The sequence below is a fragment of the Periplaneta americana genome, chromosome 5 (assembly GCF_040183065.1).
Source record: "Periplaneta americana isolate PAMFEO1 chromosome 5, P.americana_PAMFEO1_priV1, whole genome shotgun sequence".
Classification (NCBI taxonomy): domain Eukaryota; kingdom Metazoa; phylum Arthropoda; class Insecta; order Blattodea; family Blattidae; genus Periplaneta; species Periplaneta americana.
In genome coordinates, this window is record NC_091121.1 from 125,512,830 (window position 1) to 125,535,088 (window position 22,259).

Genomic DNA, 22,259 nt, shown 5'->3' on the forward strand with positions numbered 1-22,259 from the left:
TATACAATCACGAAGCTCAATACGTAGTAAATAGGCTATGCATCCATAGATAGTTGCCAGCTAATATCGCTTCATTACAGACAATGCGAAATAGTACCGGCACAGTCTATTGTTTCTAGCACCCTCACAACTCAAGCTTCGTGACTGTATATATTAGACTGTGCTTACACCAGTAGTGTCAGAGTTGTAAGCTCCAAAACCGGTTGTAGAGCTAGATCGGAGCGTGAACTTGCTTATGTCTGTGGAAACACCGGAGCACGCAACCAGTCTAGCGGAGCGCTCCGCTCCGTTTAGTCTCTGTCTGATAACGCTGGCTTACACGATGAACCGGAAATCCGTTCCAACATCATCCAGTTCTGTTTCAATCCTGTAGCAAATATTCAACCAGCACATGCGCATAATATTATCCATTGTTCGTACATGAACTGATGCATGAACCGCTTGTTGGAACGAACCTCTGAGCGGTTCGCGTGCGCCAACTCACGAGAGCTCAAGGAACATAGTATATTCATTCACGAGAGCTATACCTATTTTTAGCAATGACGTTATAGTTACTTACCTAGAAGCACAGCGAGCGCTGCTGTGCTGTACAAATTTGAAACCCTTCGCGCATCGTCATCATTGTGGCAAGTGTGGCATTTAACAGACGGTTGTCATAGTGATTGCGAATGTAAGTACAGTGAAACTTCCCAATAGCAGACACCGCCGGGGAAAATTAAAAATGTCCGTTATTGAGAAGTGTCCGCTATATTTTAAAAAAATCGTTAGTATGTATGCTGTACATTAAAATTTCATTTTACAGTACAGTACCGTAGACAGTGAGATTGTTTACAGTATTCATCCAGAGAGAAATCGTACCAGTAAATATTTTGTAAATTAAATAAACATCAGTCACTGTACCACTTCACCTTACACAAAGAACTCTAGAATTGCAGTCTCAGTGTATGATTTTAAAATAACATCCTTATTTTTAAAAATTTCACTAATCTGAATTTTTCCCACATTAAACTTTGTGGCCAGCTCACGAACACTTAATTTCTTCTTCTCACTATGCTTTACAATATCCCCTTTCTCTTTTAGTGACAAACGTTTACGTTTTTGTGACATTTCTAATGTGACTGTACTTCCGAACACTCAATTTGACAAACTAACAAAGTACGGACTGCTCACGTACAGTATCACAACTAACAACTGTGCTGCTTACCTTCAATAAAATACAAGAACGTTCAAATGCACGATAATGATTGTTGTAAAGAATTCCGTTAGAATTCCGTTTAATTTGCAAGCGTCTTTTTCTTTTTTTCTTTCACGCTGTCCGTTGTTTGGAAGTTTTAATTGTTGTTGGGAGATACATTTCAGTGTCCACGTCCGTTATTGAGAATGTCCGCTATTTGGAAGAATTTTATCATAAGGGCCAATGTTATTTTGCAGGGAAATTTTTAAATGTCAGCTATTGAGAGGAGTCCGCTATTGGGAAGTGTCCGTTAAGGGAAGTTTCACTGTATAACGTCATTGATGTATCCAGTGTGCATTTGATGAATCTATCATAATCATAATGATGCATTCTTGTAAGGCTTGTAACTGCACAAATGGCTTCAGTAAAGGATACAGCATCACTTTTAATGCGTAAATAATGATATTTAAATCCATCTAATAGTTTAATGTTCAATAAATGTAGGCAATAAATAGCACTTTCATACAGATTGAATTATTCTGTCAACTTATACTAAAATTATTTCGGCAAACCTATTGCTGGTATTTTTAAAATATGGTAGAGGCATTATAATAAAATATGTGCTATTTCTAGCTTTCCTCCTAAAAAGAAAAGCAGAACTACTTTTGAGATGGCTATCTGCCATTAGAAGAGATAATTTTATTCGAACAAATTATCACAACACAAATGTATTCTGAACATTTCACAGAAGATTGCTTCTAGAAATCACATGAAAAAAATGGAAGATGGCGCAATTTCATCCCTCTTTAATTTTCCAGAACATCTCATGCAGATAGATTCATTGCTGAAACAAATTAAATTCACATAGACCTAATTTCCATTGCCTCGAACTTCATCACTTAAAAGTATATTTAGTAGAATTTCTTTTTTTCGTGTTATAATATTATTTTTAAGTAGAAAAACACCCTATGAGAATTGTGAAAAGAAGTAAGTTATCCTATTGGAGTCTCAATTGCGAATTGTAACTTATTGTGAATTGTTCACATGTCCCTGATGCTATTAGTGCCGAACACAATTATATGCTCTGTCCTAAGAAAAGACTGACATTAGTGGAAAATGAGTTACAGAAAAGGAATGAACAGATTAGGAGTTTGAAAAAAGAAAACCTGGCTTGTAAAAGAAAATGTGACAGATTGTTGTTTAGTCACCTGTCCGAAGACAGGTCTGAACATCATTTGTAAAACCAAGAAGGCACCACTTATCAGGCAACTAGGCCAGGAGATAATGGGGTAGGGTGGTCAGTTCCTTTCCTCCTCCATTGCATACATCGCCGACTGACTACATATTACACTGAGCAGAATTCAGATGTATAAAAACAATAATTGTTATTCCTCTGACATATCGTCAAGTAAGATGTATTGCCTAATAATGGATGTACAGTTGTCAAAAGAAAAAATGGACGCTCTCCAGAAGCAAAGTTCCCTTCGGGTCTCTTCGCTACAGTTCGGACCCAGGCGATGTTACATGTTATATCACGTTGCCTGATATCTAAAGTTATAATTAAAGTATTATTTGTGTTACTTGATAGCGTAATGATAGCGTTCTTGCCTCTTCTCGCCTCTTATTCGTGAGATCCTGCGTTCGAATACAACCTCGTGCTCTTTATGTTATTTTTTTTAAGAGAGAGTTACACAATATACATAATTGCTCCTTTCCCTTTTATAATTATTTCAGTAATTAACATCAGCTTCATGAATGTATTATGCCATGCCTTTATCATTACTTATTATGACAATATGGCTGCAAATGAAAAGAAAAAAAATATTTTATTCTCAATAAAAATATCTTTCGTAGCATAAACAAAAGAAACTTACTGGCGTCTGCCTTAGAACCTTCAAACAATTAATCGTTCAAAAAACAAAACAAAAAGCTACGATTCAATATATTTAATCTATCTTTCCCACATCTCGATCACATCTTGTATTCGATTATTTTTATGACGCTTTATCAACATCTTGGTTATTTAGCGTCTGAATGAGATGAGATGCCGGTGAAATGTGTCCGGGATCCAGCACCGAAAGTTACCCAGCATTCTTGCAGTCGAGTGGGCATGGAATCGACTAGAGTCTTTTCAAATAATTACTATTCTCAGCCGCGACAATCCAAGCATCCTGGACATACATAAGCGTTCTGCCCATGGGCAGGTCTTTCACTGCAAACTCAGCATTCTCCTATCTTTCCTATTTTCTGCCTTCCTCTTAGTCTCCGCACATGATCCACATATCTTAATTTTGTCTATTATTTGATATCTTCTTCTGCCTCGAACTCTTCTCCCGTTCACCATTTCTTCCAGTGCAACCCTCAGTAGGCAGTTTCTTCTCAACCAGTGACCCAACCAATTCTCTTTCTCTTTCTAATCAGTTTCACCATCATACTTTCTTCATCCACTTTTTCCAACACAACTTCATTTCTTATTCTGTCTGTTCACTTCACAAGTTCCATTTTTCTCCACATCCACATTTCAAATGCTTCTATATGTTTCTCTTCATTTCATCGTAATGTCCATGTTTTTTCCCCATACAGTGCCACACAAAACAGTTCACTAGTCTGTTCCTTAGTTCTTTTTCCAGAGGTCGCAGAAGATGCTTCTTTTTCTGTTAAAAGCTTCCTTTGCTAATGTTTGCAGTTTTTCTTGGGAAGGATAAATGCGTTAACTTCCCGTTGCTTTCCGCACATCACTGTCCCTTTCGAATCTTAATAGATTTTAGGGGGCCCAAGAGTGGCGGTGAAGAGAATGGATTTGACTAATTGAGCCCTCCGGACTTCACCGAAATTCACCGCAAGGGTTAAATATTAGTTCTATCAGGATTTTTGACCCGATTAGATACCGGGAAATCCCAATTAGCCTTTGTCCCCCGCATCCTGGACAAATTTCTACAAATCATCAGAAAATCTTGGAGGGGAATTGGGCCAATTTTTCCGCAAATGTTTCTTTACTTGTGCCCTCGTAGTTCAGTCGGAAGAACGTCGGAATTTTCATGTAAACGTCTGAGGTTCAATTCCTCCTCACTCCTTTCCATTTTATCGTGTTTGAAGATAATATAATGTAATAATGTAAAAAGAAAAAACTAACACCAGTATTATGCAACGGTATTGTTCCAAACCTAATATTAAATTTGTTATTTATGTCGCTAAAGAACGATAACAGAATATAAATGATAAATTGAATATCATTTATATCGGTAACAACGATAACAAAATATAAATAACTTCAATATTATTTATACAGGATCACTAAAGAACGATAACATAATATAAATGATAAATATCGCTTTGTTTAATTAATATAAGATATTATATAATTAATTATTTAAATAAAATTACCTATTTTACAAAGAAAAATGGTTATTTATATTACAATAATTTCTTATATAAATTCAGAGTATTTATATCGCGAAAGAACGATAACAGAATATTAATGACAACTTGAATATTATTTATAACGCGAAAGAACGGTAGCAGAATACAAATTATAATTTGAATATTATTTATACCGCTAAAGAACGATTAAAAAATAAAATGAAAACTTGAAAAAGGCCCGAACTCCCAACCTTTTAATCATTAAGCGAGCACTCTACCGCTGGCCTACGAGACGCAGATATGAAATAATTCCATAGTTCCGGAACTGCTTCTACAAGGACATGCATCGTGTAACATCGCCGTGACCCGAAGTGGACTTAGAAAATTTTCGCTGTTCACGAGTGCGGCCACTTTTTTTTTTTTTTTTTTTTTGACAACTGTACATATCAGCCAGAACCTCAATCAGAGGATGTGATAGATATGCAGTTATAATATAAAACTTAAGAAGTCTGGCTAAAAAAACTGAAGGAAAAACAACCTGATTAACGAAAACTTGCATGACATTGTAAACAGCAAATTTTTTAGATTCGATGCTTGAGTTAATAGAGAAAGCTACAATATCCCATAATAATGATAATAATAATAATAATAATGATAATAATAATAGTAATAATAATAATAATAATAATAATAATAATAATAGCAATAATAATAATAGTAATAATAACAATAATAGATCTATATTATTATTATTATTATTATTATTATTATTTTATTATTATTATCATTATTATTACTATTATTATTATTATTATTATTATTATTATTATTATTATTATTATTATTATTATTATTATTATTATTATTATTATTGAGATTTCAATTTCATGCATTTTGAAGTAAGATTTAGTGGATTGATTAGTAACACTCAACATAATAAAGTCTTTTTACTTTTTGTTTAGGGTAAATAGTTCGTTTTTATTGTCACTTTGTTCGTCACAATAACACTTGTATTGTATCTGATATATGAATAACAAGAGGATTGTTAGTTTCGACAAAAATAATGTAATATTGTAAAGCATATTGTAGGTTCAACTGCAGCAGGCAGGCCTTCGTATGAAACTTTACTGACGCAATTCAATTCAGTTGTTTTGGTTTAATAAATCATTTTGCATACTTTATTATAATAAGGATAAACAATAATTTCACAGTTTATTATATTTTTATGTATTATTAATGGTCCGGATACTAATTTTTGTGATATTTGTAGCTAGAAATTAATAGCCTGCTAGCCTGAACTGCCACAGTAATGGCGTCGCGCGCAACGTTCTATTTGACCTGTCCCGTATGTCTGCGCAGCTACGGGTGTGGGGGCTTGGTTTTTAGAAAGGTGGGACCAAAGACGTTATATAGTGGGACGTGACAGGAGAGTTGTGATGGTAAAACAACTGAATGTCACATAGCGTGGTAGGCCTGTTGCTTTGGTAACCAACGAGCACAGAAGACATAGAGTAGAAAAACGCAGTTTGGAGGTGAAGCCGCGCTTGCGGACATTCGCCATCATTGTATGACTGCACAAACAGATTTTTAAAGAAAAATTGAAATAAATTTTCATAGTTATTAATATGCATGTGTGAAATATACTTATCATATAATGATTTAGCCTAGGTTAGATTCGTATTGTTCATATATTGGTCTGATTAAAAGAAAGGCATAGTGTATTGAAAATATTGTAATTAATTTTTAAAATCACGATCAAACTTAAATTTTGCAGACAAACATTTACGAGCGAAGCTGGCCTAATTTAACCAAAGTTGGAAGTTTCAGTGTCGCGTGCTGTAGAACAGCCAGCATTGAGTGTACCGAGGTTTCTCTTCAACCGAATGGAATAAAAATATAAAGATGAAACTTCATTATCTCCTCGGTCTCATATCACTCAAATAATCCTCTCAACTAACCCACTAACCTTGTCACATACTCGGCTTAATGTCACTTAGCTATCATTTAACACATCTAGGCCTAACCCATAAAGAAACTTAAATCGGATGTCAGTTCCGTATGTGGTGCAGAGCGATATCGAAGATTGGCCAGAAGAAATAATCATTACAAAAATTCGAGATAACATCATTTTACAATACTAAATCATTTAAAAGCCATTTGCATCATCTTGTCATAATCACTTTATGAGTATTTTATTACGGTATACAACACTGGGTCCACACCTGTGGAGTAACGGTTAGCACGTCTAGCCGCGAAACCAGGTGGCCCGGGTTCGATTCCTGGTGGGGGCAAGTTAGCTGGTTGAGGTTTTTTCCGGGGTTTTCCCTCAACCCAATATGAGCAAATGCTGGGTAACTTTCGGTGTTGGACCCCGGACTCATTTCACCGGCATTATCACCTTCATCTCATTCAGACGCTAAATAACCTAAGATGTTGATAAAGCGTCGTAAAATAACCTACGAAAAAAATACAGTACTGTGGAACTATTATTAAACTGGAAACTATTATATTATTAAATAATAAATAGCCTATCAATCAAGACGAAGTAATTGAATATGAGAACATACTTCTCTCGAAACGAAGTTCCTACCAATACAGGTATGTTATACGGTAGTTTACACCATTAAGAAACATTTAAGTAAAATAATAATTGACCTAAATAAATATGTATTAATTGCATGCCACTTATAAATTCTTAGAGTTTAGTTGTTTTTATAATATATTTTATTTTACATAGGTACTAATTGAAAGAACTGCAACCAGCAATTAGTAGAAATTAATTTCCATTCGCAAACATCAATAATAATGCAATAACTATGGTAACATTTTGTATTTCGTATTATCAACTTCATTATGTACAGTATAGCCTACAAATGTTATAGCAAAACAATTTTAACGAAGATTCTATCAATTTTTATATGGTTAAGGAGATTCCATTTTCCCTATACAAAACCGGGGTATCTGTATGAAATACTGGCAAAAGGAAAAGAATGATAATCTGGATTAAGAAACCAGTTGCATTATTAACTCAAAGTAAATGAATCAACCTATGAAAGTGATTGTAGGTTAGCATTTTTATTGAACAAGAGACAAAATAAGGTCAAAGTCTTTTTTTCAACCTTCCAAAGTATTAAATATCATACTGCATTTTGAAGAGCTATCAATTTAAATAACTTGTATGTACTATGTGATTTATCAATGACAGTTTTCTATTTTTTGCTAAAAATACGTGCTTAGCGATTCTGTGTTACGAAACAAGAAAGAAACTGTGACTCCTCCAGGAAATTAGGGACTATGTGATTCCTATTATCATACGATCTTTTATAACGTAGTACCTATTTTGCAATGTTTTGGTAGCAACAAGATAGTGTCAGGTCCATCGAAGCGGCTTCACTCCATCCAATGGTATTAACAGGCTAGTGTCTTCTCTATGTCTTCTGTACTCGTTGCTAGCAACAAAGAAGCCTCTGGTCCACACCTGTGGAGTAACGGTCAGCGCGTCTGGCCGCGAAACTAGGTGGCCCGGGTTCGAATCCCGGTCGGGGCAAGTTACCTGGTTGAGGTTTTTTCAGGGGGTTTCTCTCAATCCAATATGAGAAAATGCTGGGTAACTATCGGTGCTGTACCCTGGACTCATTATCACCTTTATATGATTCAGACGCTAAATAACCTGAGATGTTGATACAGCGTCGTAAAATAACCCAATAAAAAAACAACCCTCTGCCTCAAGAGGCTTGTTTATCGCTAGTGTTATCAACTTTCATAGAAGCCAGAAGCGGATATGTTTACAAAACAAAATCGAGGATATATTTGCCTATATGTCTACTATTCGAATTTTCCTTAAATGTATTATTATTATTATTATTATTATTATTATTATTATTATTATTCTTACTATATTTTACTTCCCAAGAATTCACAAAATCTTTTCAGTTTTTCGACCTTTTTAACATGTTTAGGTTTATTTCAGCTTCCTTGCTGTAATACAAATAGGTAACAGAAACGCTAGATGTGTCTATAGGCACTCACAAAGTCCAAGGGCTCGGATTTCTTCTATTGCGAAGACTGCGGCGCCTTCTCCCCCCACTCGGTGCCGTGGCTTTTGACATCTTCGGTGATCATGTCCGTTGCCATTTTGTAGTGCTTTATCTCCCCATTATATGGTGGCTATGAAGTTACGTCGATACTCGAATTTCTTCTTCAAAATTCTGTAATTTCCTTCGCATGAGATGGCGAAATTTATCTGTTGCATTTTCAACAGTATGGGCTGTTGTGATGAATCTATTGCTGAGATACGGAAAATGAAACGAATGCTATATCAGAGTTGTAGAATCTCTCTTTTTCTCTCGCTGTTATTTATACTCACTTTAACATCTTTGGTCATATCGCGAGTTAATCTTTTGGTTGAAATCCGAAGGCCTGTGTACTATTGTTAAAACTGGTTCTATTGTTGTGAACTAGATGGTGACTATAAATTATATGTATTACTGATTTGTTATGAATATGATTTCGGTAACGAATAAGGCCGATGATATTCAGGGATGTTGTGGCCCGAATTTCCTGGCATTTGCCTTACAGTTGGGGAAAAACCCTGAAAAACTCAACCAGGAAGTTCAACCCTACCGGGAATCGAACCCAGGCCCTCTGCGTAAGAGACCAGAATGCTGACCCCTACACCACAGAGGTGAACCTGTATGTGCGCTCTAAATAAATTTGTTCATCGTAAATTATTAACAGTTTCAGTGTTTCATTGGTTGCTGGCTGCAGGAAATAAACTACCTCATCACGGAAGAAAGACGTGAAATGGCCTGCTATCCTCCCTGCAACAAAATGATATATGCTTGGCAGTGATCACAAATTTAATCTATTAAACCAAAGGAATATGAAATTAATTTTGATGTAGTTTAAAGATGCAGCTAAAATAGGTGGCATGACTCAATTACTAATGTCTCTTCTATAATACTGCACTACAACTAGGAAAATTAGAGAATCACACGTATAAATATTTACACCACACTACCATTAAATACAGCATATGAAACAGACCCACACCACTTGATTAATAACTATAAAAATATTTCATTTTTGTTAACAATATTGTTATCTTACGTAAGTTTTGTAGTTTTCAGTAACATATAGTCTATTTATATACTGTATAGCCATCATTCAGTAAATTATAGAAATGATCCTATTTAGGATATTCTCTAAGTCGACTTATATAACACCAAAATATTTCACTTTCATATCATCAGTAGGCTATACCATTAATGTTTATAATAGTTACAAATACTCACATTATGGCATTAACTACAATAATATTTATTTTTAATGGTAAATCGGCGAATCCAGAAATGCATATAGAGTGTTAGTGGGGAGGCCGGAGGGAAAAAGACCTTTGGGAAGACCGCGACGTAGATGGGAGGATAATATTCAAATGGATTTGAGAGAGGTGGGTCATGATGATAGAGATTGGATTAATCTTGCACAGGATAGGAACCGATGGTGGGCTTATGTGAGGGCGGCAATGAACCTCCGGGTTACTTAAAAGCCAGAAAGTAAATAAGTAAGTAGGTAAGTAAGTAATAATGTCATCAAATCTTCTTAAGTTTTGTAGTTTTTAATTTGCAATATACAGCTGTGCTCAGAAAATTACACACCAGATAAGCAGACCCGTAAATTCTATTTAGTAAGTCTTCAAGTACTATAGAGATGTTCTCAACTTACACAAATGAAGGTCGACATATTGGCATTATGATGCCAGAGAATATGCAGGTCGTGCTCTTCCTGTGATAATGTTTTATTGTAGTGTGTCTCATTCTGAAAAGCCGTTAGTTCTCAAAACTGACGACAGATGGATTTTTGAAAATTGGACAATTATGTAGGAAAACTGACATTTCAATGAAAACTACGAAGGCCTACTATCTTTTCACACATACTTTTTTTTTTTTCAAATTCAAAATTATTTATTTAATACACAAGGTTTGCACTACATTAGGCATTGCAGCCCGAAAGAGCAGAAGCTCGTGCTCAGGCGCATTTCAGTCTACTTATATAGAGTGGATCGGGGGAAGATGTCTGACTTTTTCTTTGATTAAAAATTTAAGATACTGTTCATTTAGTATTGATTTTCATATTGAAATATCAAAGTCTGGAAAGTATTTTGAAACTATATTTTGATACAAAACAGAAAACATTAATTACCTTGTTTATAGATACAAGTTTTTTTCTTGCCTGTACTGTAAGCATCTTTCCCCGATAGTCGGGTAAGATGGCAAATGCAATTAACACATTTACTGATATATGTATTTTACCTGAATTTGGTTTGACACATGTAAATAACATAATTGACTTAATCTAAAGCTCATGGACACTTTTTTCACTCGTATATCACTACTTAGAAACACAGTCATTGCACATATTTTATTGCCGTGTGCAAGACTCGTGAAATCACTTCTTATCAGAGGATCTTACGTAATGTTTACACATTTCCTGCAATAAAACAAAAAATAAAACTCTTGTAACAAGTTGTCATCTTACCCCGAAAAAAGTGTGACGCAACCTAAGATGGCGGAACAAGGTCGTTGGTTGTTAACAATACAAACTTTAGGACCTTTACTATAACATCCATTACAAAAGTTTGACAGTTAATACGAATTCAAGGATGTATTAAAATTTTAACATACTCGTATCTTTGCAATTACTTTCTAGCAGAAAATGAGCTGTTTTCTTGCTTTTCTTCTTCTCACAACAAGAACACTTATCAAAATGAGTTAGCTTCCACTCTACAGACATTCAACTGTCTCAGTGATCGTGAAGACATGCGCGTGGCGCTCTGTCTTGGAAGAATGTGAAACTACAAAGAAATAAGCATCTTCCCCCAATAGTCATTTCCCCCCGATTCACTCTAAAATTGAAAAATGTTAATTCAGCACAACAATATTAATATATAGTAAAATACAGACCATGTAATGACATATAGACCTACAAATATAGAAAATACAACGTACACGTTTATTAGATTACAATTTTAAACTCATATAGCTTAAGGAAAGACAAAACAATTAAATAATTAATCTAATTTGTCTCTTAAATCTATGTGTGTTCAGTGTACTTAGTTCAGGGTAAGCTCTAATTAATGCATTATATATTCTGGGTTCAGAATTTCTGCTGTGTTTTAATCCAGCAGTTGTGTGGCATTTGGGGATGTTTAGAAAGAAACTGTAGTTTTGTCTCGTATGGTATTCATGAGGATTAAATTTAAATTTATTGTGATTTTAATGGAAGTAAATCAGCAATGTTTGTTTATAAATTTGTTCTAGATTTGATACACCAAATTTCCTGAAAAATTGATTTCGTTGAGTAATCAAAAGGTTTATATAGACAAATTTTGATAATTCTTTTCTGGAACAAATTTAAATGATGGAGAGTCGATTTTACCTTTCCTCCCGAACTTAATATACCATACTGAATTATTGATTGAAACAGAGCTAAGTACACAGTACGCAGAATATAAACAGGTAAATAAGAACGTAGAATGGAAAATTTGTGGATTGTTTTACGCAATCTGTTACACAGGAAGGAGATATGCTTGTCCCATTTTAAATGTTGGTCCATAATAATGCCTAAATATTTAACTTGTGAGGATATACTCAAAGCGTTACATAAGCAAGGAGGTATGTTACAATCGTGTATTATTATATTTCTATTACTATTTATTTTTAGTTGTTCAAGGCCATGTGATGTTAATGAAAATGATATTAATTTTGTTTTAGAAACGTTCAAAGAAAGTAAGTGAGCATTCAGCCATTCTTTAATAATGTTAATACCACTGTTAGAATTTTGATAAGTTTCATTCCAACTCGAACCGCTAAATATAACTACAGTATCATCAGCATAAGAATACAGAGTACCAGAATATTTCTCAATGTCAATTTTAAGTAAATCGTTTATATATATTAAAAACAAAACAGGGCCTAAAATCGTCCCCTGAGGTACAACTATATCAATGCTACGTGATTCATTAAAGTGATCATTTATTTTAGTTGATTGAGTTCTGTTACTTAAGTAAGATTTAAATAATTTTAAAGCTAATCCATTAATTCTCAATCTATCCATTTTATTCAAAAGTATATTGTGATTGACTGTATCGAAAGCTTTTGGTAAGTCTAGAAAAATTCCTAGACATTTATTTCCTACATTTAAGTGTTGAATTATTTTTTAAGTAACTGCCATAATAGTATCATCAGTGCACAAATTTTTTCTGAAACCAAATTTATTATCATTTAGTAGTTTTTTTTTTTTCTAAAAATTGTATTAACCGTGTTTTTATACATTTTTCAAGTACTTTAGAGAGACTGGGTAATAGTGAAATGCGTCTGTAATTATTAAGATTATTTTTGTCACCAGACTTGTGAAATGGTATCACCACAGCATGTTTTAGGGCTGAGGGAATGCACCTTGAGATATGCATAAATTAAATATAAAGGCAAGTGGTTTAGAAATAGCTTCGATAATAAGTTTCAGGGTATTTGTTGTAATACTATCAATACCAGGAGCAACATTATTTTTTAAACTACTATATTTACAATATTAATGATTTGATATTCGTTTACAGGAAACATTAACATAGATGATAAACTTTTATTATAAGTAAGCTTATAGTGATGAGCATTAAATACTATATTTTTTTATATTAGATACGATGTCATGACCTACATTAGTCAAATGATCGTTAAATCCGTTTGCGTTAGTTTCCTTATATTCAATTTTTATTCCATTTCGACTTACAATATTGTTTTCAACATACTATTTTTATTGCATTGGGTGTCAGTAGCTTCGTTTATGGTCTGCCAAAATTGCTTTGGATTATTTTTATTTTTGTCAAATTTTTCAGAATAATATTTGATTCTTCGATTCCTTATTACACTAGTGAGAATATTTCTATATTTTCTGTAATAATTTAATAACATTATGTTTTGTGGGTCACGTTTAACTTGCTTACCTAACTTATCCTAGATCGTACTGATTTAACAATACATGTGGTATCCAAGGTTTAATTTTTTGTACTTATTTGAGAATCTGAGAGGGGCATGATTAGAATATTTACAAACAAGGTTGCGGAGTATTTTACAAAAATTATCGAAACACGTATCTGCGTCTTCATTGTAGAATATAGATTCCCAAGTCATATTATTAATATGAGATATTAAGCTTTTATGGTTTATAATTAACTTATAATTGTCCGAAGGTTCAGTGGCTTCTCTGCTAATACTTTTATATTGATTAACAACAATGCAAAAGTCATATAATGATCTGTTATTGCACTTGCGTAAACTCCAACTATAAAATTTAAGTTATTTCCAATTTTTACGAAAATATGGTCAAGACATGAATTGGATGATGGACGAGTAATGGAATATAAGTATTTCACGTATCCATATTCATACATGATATTTAAATACTTGTTGCCAAATTATCTTAGCTACTTTCTAAAATTTGAATGTTTATGTCACCCAGAATAACTTGGTTTTTTTACATCTTTGTATATTGACAAGAAGCTTGGATGCCAAGCTTCAAAATGAGGAGTCATTCATTAAAATTCGTTCAGCCGTTTTCCATAATTTTCATTACCAATTCATATTATATATACAGTATATATATATAATATATAAATAATATATATATATATATAGATGGTACCCTCCCGTCAGCGTATTTTTTAAAATTCCGAAAGTGTTCATTATTCAAATTTCCAAACCAGGGAAGATTAATAGTGATAATTAAACTATAGACCAATTAGTCTCTTAAATGTTCAGGCAAACTTGCTGAAAACATTATCCATAAATGACTGAAGGCCGAAATTAAAACTAAAGAGTTTCTTAAAACTGAACAATTTGGATTTCGAGCTGGTCACTCATGCATCCATCTACTCATTCGGATTACATTATTCATTACCAACAGAAATCGGTTGGTGGCTGCCGTATTTCTGGACTTTGACCAGGTGTGGTATGTGGCTCAGGTATATATTAAATTTATAATTCTAAATTTTAAATCCATGCATTATTAAATTAGAATTATTAAAAATACAAATCAAATTGTACGTTCCAGATAAAAATTAAAGATATACTTTCACTAATGAAAGAAGAAAACGCTGGTGTGCCATGAGGTAGCGTATCAGGTCCTACACATTTCAATTCACTTAACCTCCTGAGCTCTGAGACATTTATTGCTTTATTTTTAAAGTTCAGTACAATTCTACAATTAAAAACAAATCACTGACATGAGGAAAGAAATCTAAAAAAAAATTCTGCAGGTTACAGTTAGAGCACAAATGCAGGTATATTATAAAAAACCTTCTATTTAACAGGAGATACAACAGCATGCTTGGGCTGTTGCTGATGACTCATCTTTTATGGTACCAACATTTTAATACCGTGGTAGCCGCCATTAAATTATGAAGACAACTGGTATTTTGGATAAGTAAATGGTGAATTAAATTAAATGTACTATAAACCCAAGCCATAGTTTTCACAAAAAGGAGGATGTTTTAAATGTTAATCACACAAATTTAGAGATAAAAGGATCACAGATCTAGTGAAAAAGTCAGCGAAATACCTGGGCATTACTCTTTACAACAGACTTAACTTTTCGAACCACATTAACAAAAAAAAAAAAAAAACTTACACTTGTTCATCCTAGATAGTTCACATGTATCCTGTACTTAATAAACAGAGAATTCTAAATCTGAAAACGGTCTCACATTATACAAAAGTCTAATAATAATGTATGCCTGCACAGAGAGGGAGCATGCGCCGGACAAATATATAAAAAAAAAGTTTCCGATTTTTCAAAATAAAATTGTAAGACTCATATCGCGGTTATCCTATGTAATTCCGCTAAGTCTGATTCAAAAAGAATTAAAAATTTGGAGAGTTAAAGAATTCATATCAGATTTTCCATTTGTGGCATATTGTGGTAGTTACAACCACGAAAATAAATCTAATATCAAATGTAGGTAATTTTATTACAATCCGGTGTTGGATAAACCCAAAACCCAAAAAGCAATCTAAACGTGCTAACATGGAACAACGTCCCGGCGGGCATCAGTGTCGCACTTTCAACCGAGTTACGCTAGGAGTGGCCGGTCATAAACATAAATCGCGAATCATTTCGTACCGGCAATTCTTGTGTTTCAGGACCAAACTTCGGAATTAATTAAATATCAATAACTGGTTTCATATGAATGAATGACGAACAGTGACGTACCGACAATAATAACAATAATAATAATAATAATAATAATAATAATAATAATAATAATAATAATAATATAGTTTGTCATGTTAAATAAAGAAAGTCTCTCATAAATATTGCTGATCGATTGTTTTCCTCGAAATTGTCGATTGCTGTTCTCGAAATTTTAAGAATCACATTACAAGTTAATTAGAATATTCGTCGTACAACTCAACCTACCCTTGGTTTTCCGTGGTTTCCTTAGGGTGGTAAGACAAATATCGGAATAAGACCTAAAAGAAATAGAACACTAGCTTCAAATATTTTTCGTTACATTTGTTAATAAATGTTTGGGATAGGCTCTTACTTCGGACATTGACTTCGCAGTCTTACTTCTGCTAAGTAAGCTTTCAATGTAAATGTAAATTTAAAATAGTATTGAAATTTATATAAACATTATGGTCGCTTATTAATAATAATTGTAGTGACACATTAAGATGGTGGACTGATCTGAACATGCTTGTTGCAATAGGCACATTCAATATTGTAAAAAAACTGTTTTTTCCTCTGATCATTTGAAGTTAATGCAAAATAAGAGAAACTAAATCTGTAGTGCTTGGGAAAAGTGACACAAGTCAGTTTCCACAAACCTTTTTTGATAATTTATTGACAACTTACGGAACATCTGCTCGCTTGGAAAAAAATGCATAAGTATTCCTCCCATTACAATAATTCATAGTACAGAAAAAAAATCACGTGATTGACACGCGTGCGCAGCAGTGACACTAGACGACCTTGAAAAGACGCGACACGAAGTTTCGAAGCGCTCTCTTCATTGAAACCTGTGTTACACAAGGTTTTGTTAGCACGTGCATCCGCGCACTTGCGAAATGCGATGGACTCGGAACTGAAGCAGAGAGCCAACGTCAAATTCTTTGGGAAATCGGCAACCGTAACCCATGGAATGTTGAAGCAAGCCTACGGGAATGAAGCAGTGATTCAGGCGAGATGTTTCGAATGGCACTCGTGCTTCAGAAATGGCAAAACATCGCTGAAGGACGACGAGATGCCAGGTCGACCACGCACGTGCAATACTGGCGAAAATGTCGAAAAAATTCGACAAATTGTGCATAATGATCCTCACGTCCATTTTGAATATGAATGACTACAGCTCTGGACAAAGAACAAATGGATGCTCCATGACGACACTGCTCCAGCTCACAGAGCTCTCGCAACACTCCAGTCTTGCACTCTTAATGAGATGGTCGTCGTTTCTCACCCCCGTATTCACCAGATTTGGCCACCTGCGACTTTTTTTTTTTTCGTTTCCGAAGATGAAATCCAAGCTAAAGGGTCACCGTTTTAGCACTGTGGAGGAGATCCAACGCGAATCGCAGAAGGTGCTTGAGAGGCTTCAAGAACGCGACTTCCAGGAGGCATTCCAAAAATGGCAGACACGCTGGGATTAGTATATAGCTGCCCAAGAGGACTGCCTTGAAGGTGATGGCAGCCACATTTAAATGAGGTAGTTTTATTTCCACTTATGGGACAGGTCTCGGAATTTAATGATTATACCTCGTATCTCTGTTAACGTAGGCAGACTGCTTGTTGGAGTACAACTTACTGGCAGCAGGCAGCTCTTCTTTCAGTCATTATTGTCCTCACTCGATTTATAATGATACTTGGAGAAAAGTAGTTCCCTGCTGCATTGAAGCAGGCTACAAGGGTAATGGTTTTTCCCTTTTCTTGAGAGTAAACGCAATGCACCACTTTGTGTTCTTTGGGTGCAATGACATCTTTCGCTCTTGTAATCATTTGTAGGCCATTTTCATCAAGATTGAAGAGTAATTTTCATGAACTGTAATGCTTGCCCATATTCCCCCGAACATTAGCGCCCATATTACCCCGACATGTAGGGTTTACTTTGAACAGTTGGCACTACCGTAAACTATTCACAAAACAACTTCTGACGCAATAAAACGGCAGTTAAAGATGTGTATTTTGTATGTATACTATTAGATTTAAACTATTTTCTAAAGTTTATGTGTAATCTACTGCATATAACATATCTAAAATAAGTATTGTGAAACTTTAGTATATTTGGAAGTTAATACTCACGATTTAGATGGCTGTTTTAACAACAATACGAGACAGTACTGCATAGCGCGCATCGTACAGCAGCCATTACGATACTCTCACTTTATACTAACCGTTATTAGCGAAGAAACATAATTCTTTGCAAGAGTTTTGACATGAAAACTTAATATTGCCCATATTCCCCACGTGCCCATATTCCCCCGAATTCCCTTATAGTATGTGAAATTGAAGACTTACAATTTCATAATAGTTGATTAGAACTAATACGATTTTTTTTCCCGGAATAATTTAACATTTTACAGTTTCACGAATATTCTATTCAAGAAGGACATGAAATAATTATATGATTTAGAGTTGGTAAGTATATTGGGGTTTTCATTCGTTTCACAGCCTTCGGCTCGCACTCTGCCTACAGAAATTTCACTTATATATATATATATATATATATATATATATATATATATATATATATATTCTTGCAGATACAGTATCAAAAGATACAAGAAGACTTATAATAGTACATTATGCAACGAGCCTATAATGGTAGTAATTAAGACGCGAGTATGTTTATGAAACGAGCGCAAGCGAGTTTCATAATTTTCATACGATCGTCTTAATTGCCATTATAGGCAAGTTTCATACGACTTTTTATGCTCGACCATGTTTCTAACTTGAAATTATTCATAAGTATTCATGTTATTGTTATGTGAGTGAGGAGCGGAACTGACCTTGTGAAATAGCCTACCTCATAAATTGTGAGATGTGCGCAGACGCAAAAGTATTGATTTTTTCCGAGAAGTCGACGACCTTGATATAATCTAGAGAGTAATATAAACATTAATCTTGGTATAACCTTGAAATTGAATTCGACATTGAAGAACAAGATGATAAATTGAATTTATTTGAATATTATTTACAATTAACGCTAATTATTATAGTAACAGAACTGAGTTTATTTCAAATGTAGGTTATTTATTGTGCAATTGGTGAAATCGATACTTGCGCTTTCATATTGCTACAATGATATCGTCGCCTGAATGCAAGAACTAGGTAACTTGATTTTTCATATTTTGTGACATCGCCTATTTACTTATTTATTGCACTAAGAAATATGTCTTGTTTTCTTTTACCTATTTGTTATATTGGAAAATAGATGTCGATCAGTTACCTAGATCCTGGATTACATTTTGTGCGATTTTTGCTATGCTATAAAAGAGGTAACTAAAGAACGCAAATTTCGAGTTACCTAGTTCTTGCATTCAGACGACGATATGTTCTGATTGGTGGAATAACCTGAACTTTAATGAATAGGTGTACTTTAATGAGGTCCATTAAAGGGCTGCTACCAGGTGTATAATTACTATATTTCGGCATGGTCGAGCATAAAAGTAATTAAAAGTAGTTGTTTTAATGGTTTGTTTAAATCTTTGTATGTATTACTATGTCAACAGGTGAAATACTTCATGCTATGAACATATCAAAACCTCGTATCATTTTCTGCTCTGAAAAATCACTGGACTGTGTAAGTGAAGCGGCATTTCAAGTTGATTCTGTCAAAGAAATAGTTGTGTTTGGTTTACCACTATCGTCCAAACACAAACCTACGTTATTTGTTTCTTTTCTGCAAAATAAATCCTCCAGTTTCAAACCGTTGGATATTGATTATAAGGATCTTACAGCCGCAATTTTATCCTCAAGTGGAACAACTGGACTTCCTAAAGGAGTGCTAATTACACAACAGAATATTCTAACACTGTTGGGGCAAATTAGGTGAGTATAACTGGTATTTAATTTCTATTTCATTTCTACTACACCTAGGTTAGCGGTTCCCAACCTGTGGTCCGCGAACCCGCGTAGGTCGGCGAAAGATTTGACAGGAATCCGCGAATTCAAGGTGTATTTGCAAATGGTACTCGTACTTTAACTACGCTTTACTTTATCACGTTCACTGATTTTTATCAGGTCGCTGGTTATTTTTTATTTATCTCAGACTTTTGAGACACATAGTTTAACAGATATTAGTTCACCTGAGTGACTTTTTGGATCTATGACATATTTTTATTTAAATTCTAATCTTCAGGGTCCAACTTTAACTGTGTTTACCGTTCAGAATAAGACTGAAACAATAACAAAAAAAAAAAAAAGATAAACTTGAGGTCTCGCGAAGTTATCAATCAAGAATTCGATTCGTTCCCCACTCTCAGTGACTTTCTAGCAACATCATTTCAAAAACTTATCCAAAATAGTTGATTTTTCGATAGACTCGTTACTTATGAAAGACTCTATATAGGCCTATTCTTTTCATTACTTATTTGCATTATTTACATTCTCGAGTCTCAAATCTTCCTACTCTTACTTATTGTTTCTCAGCTATTTTCTTCTAAAATTATTTGCATAATTTTCATTTTCTGTATTTTACAACATTTACATCACTTATCATTTCCATATATTTCCTCCTACATTTATTTATGCACTTACCTCTTTACTCATCTCTTCTGCTCCCGAATTCCTTCTTATACTTCTTCGTTTCGTATACTTATATTCAGATTTCCCCTACATTTATAATTCCCCTGTTGCTAATATAAACACTACAACACTGATTCACAATTTATTATTATCCGATTCACTTAATTTCACTACTGATTACTCTTTCTTTGGCTTCTCATTTGGTTGGTTATTTACCTATTTTAGTTCATTGTTTCTATACCTAACTTACTATACTCCTTCTCACACTTGACAATTTCTTCTCTGCTCTTATTCTATCACCTTTCCACCGTTTCACTATCTTGCACTCACTTTTTCGGACTCTTCTTCCACGCTAATTCTACCGCCCTTACTATTCTCTTGTCTATATTCCCATTCTCTTTTAATACTCTCTCAAAACATTATCTATTCTGCTCTCAAAATCTCTAATATTCAAGTTAGTCGATTCTCCAGCTTTTCCCAAGCTCGATTTCTTCTCTTCCTCTTCCCTTCTCTTATAGATTTACCTCCCACTCTCGCTCTGTTCCTCCCGTTTTATCTCTCGTAGGTACTTCATTCTTTTGATCGTTCTTACCATATGTTCTACTCCATTCCTTCCGCTTGCCTTGTCTATGGCCCTGACCTCAGGCACTTAAAGTTGTTTCCTTAATCCTTCGTCATCTTTTCTGTTTATCCAACCTCCGCTTTGTTTTTGTCCTTGCTTTATTCTCGCCAGCTGTTTCGTTCCCATAGCTGTTTCAGATACAGTCGGAGGCAGCGACCTCGATAAATTTCCAGTAGGCGAGCCAATTGTTTTGTGTGAACTGAATGAATTATGATAACGCGGTCTGTCGTTGTTTATACAAGGTGGGACATGGAATGGCTTGTACTCGGTCATTATGAATGGGAGAGACGTGCGGCATGTGAGATTCCATTCCGTCGCTCATAGCATTTCACCTACAGACTTCATCATGGAGCAGTGAAAGCATGTTTGCGTATGATTGTTTTCTTCGGTGACCGCGGTACGGCGTGAGTTTTGCTATAGATTCAATATTAATCGCAATGATTCTGTTCCCGTGTGTGACACAATCTTATGTTGGGTTAACAATCTTTGAATAAACCGCCCGGCCCCTATCGCAGAGTGCGTACTCAGAAAATGTTGACAAGCGACACTGCGCAGCCCAGACCTCTCTGCTCGTAGACAATCAGCTGCACTTGTAATCAGCAATCGTACAGTAAGACGGATTTTGCATTTACATCCATACAAGATGGGTGATTGTGCAGAAATTCAATGTAAGGGATTACACTCAACAATGAATTTCGCACAGGAAATGCTTGCACTCCACGAGCAGTATGAAAATATGATGGTTGCAATGAATGATGAAGTCTATTTCCACCTTAATGGAGCCATTAACAGATAAAATTTTCGGTATTGGGCTGCTGAAAATCCGCGACACTTACACGAAAAACTTCTGCATAGCCCTAAAGTAACAGTTTTGTGCGTGGTGGGACAGTTTGACGTCATCGGTCTCTACTTGTTTTCAAGAAAATGGGGTTACAGTTACTGTAAACTCTGTGCGTTACATTGAGATAATTAATACCTTTTTCATCCCTGAGTTACAAAGAGGAGGTATTGATCGTCAACGTTTGTGGTTTCAGCAAGAATGGGGCCACGGCGCATACATCCAGAGCGTCAATGACAGCTCTTTGTCCCCTGTTTCCCAATCGTCTCATTTCGAGATTTGGTTATGTTTCATGGCCCCCTCGGTTCCCTGACCTGTCCACATGTGATCTTTTTCTATGGGGGTACCTAAAGGCATATGTTTACGAGGATAAGCCCCCGAATATTAGATGAATTAAAGGACGCAATACGTCAACAGAGATCTCCTGGAAAGAGTAGTCAGTTTTCGTCATCGTCTTCAACAATGCGTCA

General features: G+C 34.7%; 1 protein-coding gene across 5 annotated transcripts in view; it reads left to right on the top strand.

The window, feature by feature from the left end:
- Positions 1-22,259, top strand: part of LOC138700157 (luciferin 4-monooxygenase-like) — a 271,422-nt gene that overhangs the window by 150,714 nt on the left and 98,449 nt on the right. For all 5 annotated transcript variants that reach the window (XM_069826548.1, XM_069826545.1, XM_069826550.1 and 2 more), the window contains exon 4: positions 19,315-19,633. In XM_069826548.1, the coding sequence (XP_069682649.1) occupies positions 19,315-19,633 (319 nt within the window). The remainder of the gene's footprint in view (positions 1-19,314; positions 19,634-22,259) is intronic.